The 13,305-nt window shown below is 27.2% G+C and overlaps 1 protein-coding gene across 1 annotated transcript; it reads right to left on the bottom strand.

Annotated features, from left to right (window-relative positions):
- Positions 1 to 3,711: 3,711 nt before the first annotated feature.
- Positions 3,712 to 8,837, bottom strand: LOC107477621 (uncharacterized). The gene is given in 13 exon segments (XM_052258141.1): positions 3,712 to 3,818; positions 3,943 to 4,048; positions 5,184 to 5,248; positions 5,739 to 5,855; positions 6,519 to 6,599; positions 6,691 to 6,817; positions 6,896 to 6,982; positions 7,088 to 7,132; positions 7,352 to 7,393; positions 7,496 to 7,582; positions 7,584 to 7,648; positions 7,803 to 7,991; positions 8,471 to 8,837. Coding segments are annotated over 13 exon segments (1,485 nt in total).
- Between the last annotated feature and the right edge of the window lie 4,468 nt (positions 8,838 to 13,305).

Genomic DNA, 13,305 nt, shown 5'->3' with positions numbered 1-13,305 from the left:
TCTTAGCACGCAAGTTATCTCGTATCCTGAGTGTTGTGTTTTTATTTCGCAATTTTGTTTTACCGTTTTTCAAGGCTCCTAGTTAAATATCTTTTTCACTATTAAGATATATATATTTTTTCACTTTTAGAAGTCGTAATACCTCACCACCTCAGTCTTATGACTTAAGCATAAGATTAAGTGTAGTAGGATGTTATATTTTGTGACCTAAAAAAAGGAGAAAAAAAAGGGGAGGAAGGGGACCGAGGGGCACTTTTGGACTTTTGGAGGCTTGTTGCATTCATATAGAATTTCAATTTTTATGTTGAATTTTCTGTTTGTAGTTCATGCTACTGTTGTTAGCTGAATATGCATTGTTGGTTGTTGAATTTTCTGATTGTGTATTGTTGATTGTTCTGGTTGTGTATTGTTGAATTTTCTGGTTGTGTACTGTTGATTCATGGCAAAATAATAAATATTGTGAATACAACATGGTTTTTAATATATGCCCTCTCATTTTTTGGTAAAATATAAGATGCACTAACACAACAATATTTAAATTATGCAGAGTAGTGGTGAAAATAATTTCGCTTATAATGAATGATCAGTAATCATGAAATTTCATATTTTATAATGAAGTATATGTAAAGGAAGTAGATAATGTAATAGTTGTTGGAATTGTAATTCATGTATTAGGAATTCATGGGTAGTTGTTATGACTTTAATTTTTGGTATTTTGTTAGAGCATGTCATGTGATCAAACACACTTTTGTTGGTGACAACTTTATGTAGGTTGGGTTGATTTAAAATTACTGCTCATTATCCAAATTTTAAAATTATCTATGAATTTTGTAAGATTTTATTACGAAGATTAAAAAAGAACAATAGGTTACTGAACAAACTTATAGCCACACTTTAAAAGAGTGGCCATATTATACAGTAGTCATCAACAACCACGCTTTAAGAGAGTAGCTATATCTCTCGCTATTGGCACAATTAAAGTGTAGCCATATCTCTCACTATTGAAACGCTTTAAAAGTTTAGTCATATCTTTTGCAATTGGCATACTTTAAAAGCGTAGCCATATCTCTCGCTATTGGTATGCTTTAAAAGCATAGCCATATGACCATATCTCTCACATACGGCCAAACTTTTAAGTGTGGCAATTTATAAAAATGTGACAAAAAATAAAACGTGGCGATAAATCACAAAAAATGTAGTAATAGAATAACCGACACGTTTGCAGATGTGACACTTTTAAAAGCATGCTAATAACTCAAAAAACGTGGTAAAAAATTATTACTATACATTTTCTAACTTTTCACCACACTTTAAAAATGTAGCAAAATTAATATTTTCTTGTAGTGTACACTTTTTCATTATTAGTAAAATTTAACTATTTACATTCAAGCATATTGTAAAGTCTTTATATAGATTCGTGTAAAAGATAAATTATATATATTCTTCGAATTGAGATCGATTATACAAGTTTTGGTCAGACACTTTGTATCGAAATTGAACCAAAATCCAAACAAATCAATAGTAATATTATACTTTTTTAATATATACTAATACTTTTGTTTAATTTGTCCTTTTTATATGCAAGAAAGAGTTACGTATTTTTTTTCTTTATAATTCTCAACCCATTTTTTCGTTTGGTTAAATATATTTGTCAGAATATAATCAATTAGCTTAGTATTTATTAAAATTATTTAGTATATCTAAAATATTTATTATAGGATATTATGTTTTTATTATTTTAATTTTTTTTAATATCTATAAATACTCTTTTATATTGTATCATTTCACATAATTTGAATACATTGAATAATATACAAATCCTAACATGATATCAAAGTCATGACGTTAGTTTGCCATCTTCTAATAGTTTCGTCTGTGTTTTCTTTCTTTGTGGCAATTTCGTCTGTGTTTCATGCATCCGTTCTATCAATTTATGCATTTTTCTTCTAATAGTTTCGTCTGTGTTTTTTTTCTTTGTGGCAGTTCTGTCTGTGTTTCCTATACCTGTTCTATCAGTTTATGCATTTTTTTCCGTTCTATAAGTTTATGCATTTTTTTATTTCGTTATTTTAAATAAGTTTCAAACTCAAGTCATAATATATTATGATCAATTAGTATTTATTAAACTTATTTATTATATCTATTTTTTTTTTTACCAAAAGATAGGGAGACTCGAACCCAAAACTAAAGGTGTGCATGGGTCGGGTGAAACCAGATTTGATGTGACCCATACCCGATCCGAAATATATACCGGGCCTATTTGTTAGACCCGAACCCGACCCTAGACCCGATGAAACCTATACACTTTCGGGCCATGATTATACCGGATAAAAACCGGGCCGTTAACATTTCATTACTTTGATAACTTCTAATAAGCTAGCATGTGAAAATATCCAAATTTGTAAGACTCCAACCATTATTTGACATGGTAAAATTCACTTAGAAAAATATAACAAGAACCAACTATTCTCTAAAATTAAAGCATAACTATAATCAATACTAATATTAATATTGTCTAATAACACCAAATATTTAAATCAATACAAATAACACAATATTATGCATTAGTCTAAAATCTTATGAATTTTAAACATAAAACATTAACTTATAGTCTTATAATAACTAATAATACAAAATATTAAGGTTTACAATACTTAAACTCCACATAAGAATAGCCATCATCCATCACTAATAACACAAAATATTAATTGTGTATGACGACCGGGCCGACTTCGGCTGACCCGAGTCATGGCCCCGACCCGACCCGACCCGAAATAATGACTGGGTCTATTTTTGAGATCATTACCCGGTCCTAGACCCAATGAAATCACACCAAATTAGCTCCTAAAGTGTTCGGAGCTGGACCGGATCTTCAGGCCGGGCTGGACCATGCACACCCCTATCCGGAACCTCTAAATAAGTATAGGGAGACTATGGCATTTGAGCTATAGCTCATTGGCGTATATTTAAAATATTTGTTATAAAATATTACGTCTTTATTATTTCGATTTCTCTTAACACGTATAAATACCTTTTTATATTGTATTATTCTACACAACTTAAAAACACTGAATAATACACAAATTTTTTCTCAAATTTAATAGTCTCTTATTTCTAACGGTATTAATCTAGGATATAAAATCATAATACTGCTTTTTTTTAATATTTATTATTTGCATATTTAAAAATTTGTGCCTACTTTGGCATATATTTAAATACCATAAATTAAAATTATAATTATTAAATATTTTTTATTTATATATTTTTTAAATTTAAAATATCTAAAATTGTCACTAAATTAAATATGCAAATAACATTACTCTTTCAGGTTTTATATATGATTTTAAATTTAATAAAGAAAAATGAAGCATTATAAATATTTCTTCGAGTCATCCTTTTTTCGTGATCCAACCTGCATATAAAAATAATGGTACATGATCAATAAATATTATTATTTTTTATTAGTGTTTAGTTAGTAATAATTTGCATTAATATTTATAAAAATTTTGCGCATAAAAAACACATATTTTGTACTCATATTTACTAAAATTTGCATGTATAAATTAATACAGTTTACATTCATATTTTTTAGAATTTACATACATAAATTAGTAAAATTTATTTATTAAAAAAAATTAATATTTATATTAATCATGATAAAAAAAAAAAACTAAAAATTACTGTCGCAAGGAGCTTCTTGTAAAGTAAAGCCTATATAGCTTTTGATGTCCCAATAAATTCGTTTATGAGATGCTCTACTATTTTTCTTGATGTGATCTTATCAATCTCATACGCTTTCATCGTCTCATTTTTCAGACCTGCATTGCAACAACATTATTAATTCTAATGAATTATTACTTATTATTATTATTATTATTATTATTATTATTATTATTATTATTGATTATAATTAAGAGTGAAAACTGTGGAAGTGAAACTAACCTGCTATATGTAAACTTTTTAGGGGGAGACGGGAGGCATTGAAATCGAAGAAGAAGAGCAAACTCTCCAATAGTTTCACAGATTCTGCTGAAACTAAAATTTCCCTCTGTATCTCACGTTGTACAAAATTTTGTTATTACCACCAATAATATAGCAAAAAGAAGAGAGAGAGAAAAAATGGTTTCATGGTTGATTCTGCAAATTATTATGGGTTTTTTTATTGCTATTTTTTTTATTATTATTTTAGGCTTTTCTTCTTAATGATTTTATATTAATTCTTGGTTTAATCTAAGTAAACGAAAGATAATAATTTAATAGGTGAAAATGGGCCGATGAATTCATCACCTATAAAATAAAAATATTAAAATGGTATTAAAACCGTCTTTAAATGACAAATTTTAATTGTTGTATGTGTCATTTATTTACCGTACGCTATTTTTTCAATGGTGCAAATTATAATGGGAAAAGTTTAGGGACAGTAATTTTATTAAATTTTGGCCAGTATGTAACCAGCAGAAAAAGGTGAATCATTGGATGGAATTTCATATCAATCTCACACTATTAAATCATCATTGATGGCTGTTTGATAGCTACTTGATGACTACTAATCCCAAAAATTGCTAGCACCCTAGCATTGCTCTTATAATGGTATTAAAATCCTCTTTAATGTCACATATAGTACCATTTACCTAAACAAATATTATTTATATACTAAAATTAGTTATTATGTATTTATAATAAATACATGTATTGTTTAACTAATTTTTAATATATATATTTTATATTTTAATATGTAATTAATTTGAATATATACAGTATAGTTGTTTACCTAATATTAATTGAATAAAATGTAAAAAGAGACAAATATGACATCTTTCCATCCAAAATAACTACCCAATTACCCAAAGTACTAAATAAAAGATGGAGATGTTATCATAAAAAAAATTAATTAACTTATTCTCTAAGGACATATTTTAAAAACATAATAATATATTTTTTAATATTTTTAATGTATTTAATGCATTAAAAACGTAAAAAATAAATTTTTAATCATTTTTATAAATTATTTATTTTTATAGTATGTTTAACTTATACTGGCACAAATTAACAAAATTTTGAAAAGAAAATAACATTAAATTTAATTTAACAAGCAACTAGAAATTTATAAAACATATTCAAAATAAGATCCACCAAATACTATAAAGGAGTTCAATTACTTAATAGTGAAAGTCAGGGCTAACCTTGAAATTCTTGTCCTCGTTGTAATACCCAGAAACGATAATAACTGCCCGAAGCTTTTCCAACGCTGTTAAGTTTAACAAAAGTAAAAATAAATGGAATAATATGTAATTTAATTGAGATAATAAATTATATAAACAACAATAGAATAGAATCCAACCCAATGAATTTTCTAAAGTGTGCCTAGTTTTCTGAAATGAAGCCCTTGGATTATTGGAATAAGGTAATATTCCATGAATAAGTCTAATCTCATGGGATAATTTGTCTATGCACGCTTCCCAGAATCGTTTCCATTATAGAGTATTGCTTTATTCTCAAGTTCGTAGCGTTATTGTCACAATATCTATCAACAAGCTTAATTTAAATCTCTTTCGGTCGCAATTGTGACAGCAACCCACCAACAAAAAGACTCGATTAAATCAAACTTTTCTTTTTCCTTCTCTATCTATTTAGAGTAGTATTGGAATAATATGAAAATAAAATGTAGGAAAATTCCAGCATATAGAGATATAATAATATTCTTTGGAATCAAAGATAGAATTGTATTTGGGACTCACACTGGAAGTAGGTTATTTCTTGGGCTGGATTTTTTGTGTGACCCAGAAGCTGTCCAATTGAAATTCCAATACAACTCATGCCAATTTGCGACAATGACCTTGATTCTCCACTAATCTCTATTCCATATAATGATTCTTCAATTCAAATTAATTAATACAAGAGACTAAAATATATATCTAATAATAAAAAATACTATGGGCACACAAAAATCAATTACTAAATCAATGATTATATATATACTATTTTAACGAGACGACTTTGATAAAGAAACTAAAAATATTTTTTTAAAGACGTTTATATGTATCATGATGTTATTGGATATCTTTATTAAATCGGTTAATAATTTATTTTTTAATAAACTAGAACAAAATCGGTTTATTATAACAATAATAATAAATCTAATTGTTCGCACTATAATTATTAGACCCGATTTGATCTGATCGATTTACACAATCTAAACCGAATCATGTTTAAATTTTTTGATAAAAAGACAAATATATCCCTGATTTTTGTTTTTAAAAAAAAACCAAAAAAATTCACGATCCAATAAGTTATATAAATTAGTCTGTTCGACCAGATTAGATAACAATTAGATTTATTATTATTGTTATAAAAAATCGATTTTATTTTAGTTTGCTAAGAAATTAAAAAATAACCAGTTCATTAATACGTCTAATAATAATGTGACACATAAGTGTGTTTATGGGAGGATCCTCCATATTTTATACTGAGTGACTGATCTGATTTATGAATTTTTTTATACAGTTGATATCTAATACCTTGGCCAGTCCACTTCTTAAAATCCTTTCGGAGGATATCTGATACTTGCAGAGAGGACAGGTCATGCATTTTGTACTTCACTGAATCAAATCATTTATAAGAATCAGATGAATGATCATATCTAATGATACCCAATCATATTACTATGTAAGGGATGAATTAAAGGCTTACATAATTGGTAAAGTCCATTGCACCCATAACGACCAGCACCATTGATTAATAATGAAGCTGTGTACTTATCTTTGTCGCTGCAATGAGGATCCCTTAGATTCCCAGTGTCCAAAAGGATACCCGCTAACTGTTACATGTACCAGAATTTTTGCATATAAGTTAAATAATTAAAGTCATAGCTAAAATATTTTATTATTGGTACTACCAAAATTCTGCTGATGGATTTGCCGGCAAGAATTTCAGGCGAATGCGTAAAGAATTTTTCTGCTATGGCCGTGCAACAAGTACTTTCCTGTAACCATGTATGGTTAAGCAAATATCAGTGATTACTCAGTATGTTTTATATCATTAAATAATTTGATATATTTCACTGAACTGATTAACATAATACGTGTACCTCTCCTGTTGTGATAGTCTTAACCCATGGATATATTGTCTCGCTCTAACAGAACAAGAAGAATTTATGATTAGTCTTTGAGTGCTTATAAAAAAATGAAAACAAAAAAAAATTAGCCAAAAACAAACAAAACTTATTTTATTTATTATTTATTAAATTTAACAATAATTAACAAATGTTAAATAAGATAAGTTCTGATCTTTTTGTTTTTCTAGTATTATCGATAGAAAAATAATTTCAAACTAATTAGTGCGTTAAGTTCACCTTCGTGCAGTGAAACATTTCAACCACAGCGTGCTTTAATTTCTGTCGCCAAAACAAAGAACAAATCATCATCAATAAATGCTAATAAATCGCAAACGCGAATGAAAGCAAATATGAGTATTATGCATATATATAGTTTGTCACCTCCTGCTTATGGGAAATCTTGTTACACTTCAAGAGTACAATCTTAAGGCTTCCAAATAAGTCATAATACGACAGATCAATCTGTTTGGAATTTAATCAAGACAGAGAAAGCATATGTTATGATAAGAACAAAACCGAGCATTATTAATTAAACTAATATTTTTCACTTCAAAATTTATCTTACTCATCTACTATTTTGTTGAGTGATTGTTAATTAAAATAAGATTAATTCTCTAACAAAACCGAGCATTATTTATCCATATGGCGATCATACCTTAAAAACTTGAATTAGTGTGATATATGAAACATACCTCATCTACAAATATTAGGGATGAGTGATCAATTTGAGATGAATGAAGCAACCAGTTGAGTTCAACATGAGATGCAAGATTGGCCCGGTCAATGTTGATGATTGGCACTGTGCAGAATTGCTCGCTTTTTGAAGTTACATGAAGGTAATATGAATACATGATAGTTGATGCCACACTTCCAACATCTGTCATCAGTTAATTATCACTGATATTAGATATATAACAATTTATATACCATAGTATCAGATCAGAGTTTCTATGAAAAAAAAGGTGGATATTCTAATAAAGATTTTATAATTGTTTTCGTATAAAAATACGAAGAATACTAGGACCTTTAATTTTGGCTAGCACTTAACTATCAAAAGAAAATTAAATGATTATACCCCATTAAATGCAATCTCACACCATTAAAAATATCATTCATGACTAATTGATGGTTAAAAACTACAAAATCTGTTGGACTCTAGACTTTCTCTAAAAATATTTCATTTTGATTATTGGATGATAGATTTTAGGATTTGATTTTCATATGCTATAAAAATGTTATCTTTGTTTAAAGTATGACAAAACAAATAAATCGCACTTTCTAAATCAAGATTATCGTAAGAAAATGTTTTTGACATCTTTATTAGATCTTTATTAGAGTATTTGCTAAAAGAAATACCGGCATGATCGGAAGCGATGACAGCACGTAGGAACTTGGCAGGCACACCAGCATTAACATCATCCTTTGTTGCCTTCAAATACGCATTGAGCTTGTTAATGCTCTCACTGTACTCAACAATTTCCATTTGGGGTGAGATGCCATGGTAGTAAGAGGCAGCAGATAGTGGAAGCAGAACACTAGGCAGTTTCTCTTTCATTCTAGTCACTTTGTATGACGTCTTTTCTATCGTCATCACCTCTTCATCATCAGACACTATAATCTTTTTCTGTGTGGTTTGGTCATGGCCTCTTAGCAGGCCATCAAAGCATGGACTATGTCTTGCACGAACATACGGTGGCTGCTGCTGGGGGCTTGGCATGGTCATGGTGGAAGGAGGCGAAGGCAATAGAGGAATTCTTGTAGACTCCAAAACCTCATTCCTTGTCCTTAATTCTTCTTTATTAACAACAAGCTTCGTTAATTGCAATGGAATATGCTTGTAGTTATATGGCAAGTGAACATACACAAGGCTGGCTTTGCCGCTTTTAATTTGTTTCCATGCAACAAATAATAATAATAATAATAATAATAACAACCCAAGAATATGCTTTGGAAAATTGGACATGAGTGCTGGCTGGCACACTATTTGGTAAAGCTCACAACTTTGATTGATTGTCTCATGCATAGTGAGACTTGTTTTGTTCTTTCACCATCAACTAGAGTGATAACCTAGAGAGGTAAATTAATTATTATACTATATACTATATTTTAATATTGTATAAATATATATTAGATAATATATAAACTAATGTTAAATTTTAAGTGTTTTATATTAAAATATTTTGTAAAATATTTATTTCATAATTTGTATATAATTTTATATAATTATATATTTAATTAAAATGTAATATAAATTAGTTGAACTTGGTTGTTAAAAATATTTGTACATCTAGTAATATCGTATAATTTATTATTTTAGAAATTTAAATTTATTTATTTAAAAGAAAGTAAGAAACACATTATATTAAGAGTTACAAATGTATATATTTATTTGTTATTTTTATTATTGGTAAATAATTAAAGGAAAAAGTTAGAAAAAAATGAATTAGAATAAAAACACAAAAAATGTAACATCAAATTATGAATTAACTTTATAATAAGGATATATTTTAATATGGCTAGTGAAGAGATATTATGCTAAATTTAAATTTGTTTGGAGAAATTTTCAGCAATTTTTATGAGTGATTAAGAATAGTAATAAGCTAAATGTGGTATGCAACATGCTTTATAAATAGACCAAATAGTATAGTAGTATAAGTATTATACAACATCTATAAGTAGGTTAAGTAGCATGAAATTTAAATATTTGTAATAAAAATTTGTTTATATTTATGATTATTATGACATTTTTAATGTATATATTTATTACATTTAATTTATAATTTATGTTTCAATTTATCTGAATAATAATATGTCAGAGTTATTTTTTTATTCTTCTTCTTAAATATAATTAATTGATTACTTGATTCTCATTTGTCATGTGATTAGAAATACTTATGTAGCATTATTAGTAAAAGTATTAAAATGACTAAAACTTATTGTATAATGAATTAGTATTAATTTTTATAGATTATAAATAGATAAATAGATATATAATTTGCTCTTTGGCTTTTACCAAATTAATTAAATAGGTCCATATGACTAAAGCTAACATCCTTTGTTACTCTCTTCAAATCATTCACCTCATACTATTTTCTACTACCTACCTGTCACCAGAACATGCTAACAGAAGATATAAATATCAGACACGAGGGATAAAAACTGCAAGTGGTTTGTTACATTGTATGATGCTACATTCTTATTAATCCTTTTAAATAGGAAGTAAGGAATAAAAATGAAAATCAACATATGTTAATATTTATAAACTCGAAATGCAAGTGATAGTAATCACCAAGAACAACTGAATTTCTGAATCTCGTGATTAGGGTGCAGCTTAGCAAGACACTGTGATATGCATGATGATACCTGGAGACAATATCCCAAATTCTTTAATACATGGGTCATAAAGGTTGAGTACTGCTGAAGTTCTGCATAGTGACCCGGTCAGATTGGGTCAGACCACTCGATCGGGTTCGATTCCAACCTCGGTTCATCTGGACTCGACTTGGTTGAAGGAGAATGAGCCACATATATATCACACACATCAGTTTTATCTATCTATCTATTTTATTATATAAAATCAAATTTTTTCACTTAATGATAAAATTGATGTGCCATACTTCTAAAAGTGTTTTTTGATTTATTTCTTTTAACTCATTAAATATAATTCATTACGTGGATTAATTATATCAACTAATTAATTTGATTAGATATTTAAATATCACACAATTTAATATTATGTATATCAATTAGATCAATTAGTATTATTTAACATATCTGAATATTTATTATAGGATATTACGTCTTTATTATTTCGACTCTCTTATCACCTATAAATACCCTTCTATATTGTATCATTCTACACAACTTGAACACAAACCGTTTTTCTATTGCTCCCTCTCACCTTTCTAACATGGTATCCTCCTTGAGAATGATAAATTGATTTCCTTTTTGGTGAAATCACTGTATTTTTCAAAATTTTCTTCTATACCATTTTTTTTCATTCTCTTTGATCAATGCTACGATGCTTTTCTCACCTCACCGATTAGCTTATCCACTGCTTACTTATTCTCAATTTCTCACAGAGAAACCATATACTTTTGTTACCTTCCGATAGTTTGTCATTTCTTTGCACTTTGTCATTTTTCAGTAGTTTTTTGATAGGTCGCCATCTTTTCAACAATTTTTCAGCAGTTAGCCACTCTTGTGGCAGTTCCGTCTACATTCTCTTCTGGAAGCTTCGCTTGCGTTCCCTTCCGGCAGTTTCATCTGCGCTTCCTTAGCTTCCTGCAGTTTCGTCTGCGTTTCCTTGTGGCAATTTCATTTGCGTTTCCTTGTGGTAGTTTCGTCTACGCTTTCTTCCGCTAGTTCTGTCTGCGCTTCTTTCCGGTAGTTCTGTCTGCGTTTTCTTCTGACAGTTCCGTTTGCGCTTTCTTCCGAGAGTTTTATCTGCACTTTTTTCAGGCATTTCGTCTGCACCCGTTCTATCAGTTTATGTATTTTTTTATTTAGTTATTTCAAATAAGTTTCAAGTTCAAGTTGCCACTTGAGTTTGAGGGGGGATGCTAGACAATAATTATGATCAATTAGCATTATTTAACATATATGAATATTTATTATAAGATATTACATTTTTATTATTTCGATTCTCTTAACATCTATAAACACCTTTCTATATTGTATCATTCTACATAACTTGAATATACACAAACATTTTCTCTACTACTTTCTCTTACCCTTTCTAATAATAATAAATACAATTTAATTTAGTTAGAAATTCATTATTTTATATAAACATGACAGAATAAAATTGTAAAAATAATCTTTTTATCACTTTGGATATTTTAACTCTTTTTTCTTTTTTTCTCTTTACGTGTAATTTTATTTTGCGTTAAATTTGTTTATTTAATGATAAAATATACTCATGTTAATTCTATTATATAATAGTTTGTTTTTCTCTAATGTATTTTGATTTGTATAATTACTATATATTGATCTTGTTGTTTTTGTTTTCTTAAATTGTTCTTTATTTTTTTATGACTTGATAATTTAAATAAAAAAAAGCAAAAAAAAATGATGGTCAAAGGCGGAGGTTAAAAGTCTAAAACAACAACATCGTCATTTCTCAACATTATTATTATTAATATGAACTTTATTATTTCTTTTCTAACATTCTTATGAGTTTTATTTCTTTTATTATTATTATTAATGCTTTTATTATTTTCTTCTCTAATTATAAATCTCCTTATAATAGTTCTTTGATAGAATTTTTTTTTGATCTAATAGATTTTTTCCTATTTTTTGGCAAAAATAATTTATATTAGAAAAAAAACGATACAAATTAAATTTTAAAATTTAAATTTAAATAAGATGTGCAAAGGATAACTATTGAATTCATTTGGTAGATTTAAACTATTTGTATTATCATAATTGAAAATTTCAAATAATATTATAAAATTTTAGATATTTTTTTGTCTTATTGTTCTTAAATTATACAATATACCGTGTATTTGAAGAGTTTCATCTTTTTTGAAATAAGTGTGACATTATATACTTTTTTGGATACAAAGGGACAATGAAGTTGAAGTGAGTAACAAAATTGATTATACAATAAGATACAAATTTTTAGAATTTCTAATACAATTGACAATTTTTTAGTTTCAAAATAAATTTTTACTCTATTTTTTATCTTTTATTTGATTTTTTAATAATTTTTTCTTGATTTTCTTAATTAATTATGATTGTAATAATTCATCACACATTTGTGTTTTGTAAAAAAAATTTATCAATCATAAAATACAAAAGACTTAACCAAATAATTTAAAAAATGTTGATTAATCACAAAATAAAAAATTATAAATTGTGCTTTAATTATATTGTAAAATACAAATTGGGGCTATTTAAAATGATTTTTTTACCATTAATGTTAACTCAAACTATAATAAGGTAAAAACTAAAAATTGGATATAATAATTTAATTTAATTATTTATACTACTAAAATTATTCTTTATTATATCTCATTTATTTTTAATTATTGGTGATCTTTAATTGTCTATTTTAAATAAAAATTTGAATTGATTGAATTAATTTTTTTCATTAGTAATATAATTATTATGATATTTGTTTTACTCAATAATATTTTTTAATTTATTTAATCTGCTTAATTATCCCTTTTTTATTTTATGCTAATATA

The sequence above is a fragment of the Arachis duranensis genome, chromosome 3 (assembly GCF_000817695.3).
Source record: "Arachis duranensis cultivar V14167 chromosome 3, aradu.V14167.gnm2.J7QH, whole genome shotgun sequence".
Classification (NCBI taxonomy): Eukaryota; Viridiplantae; Streptophyta; class Magnoliopsida; order Fabales; family Fabaceae; genus Arachis; species Arachis duranensis.
This window is presented reverse-complemented; position numbering and strand designations above follow the sequence as displayed.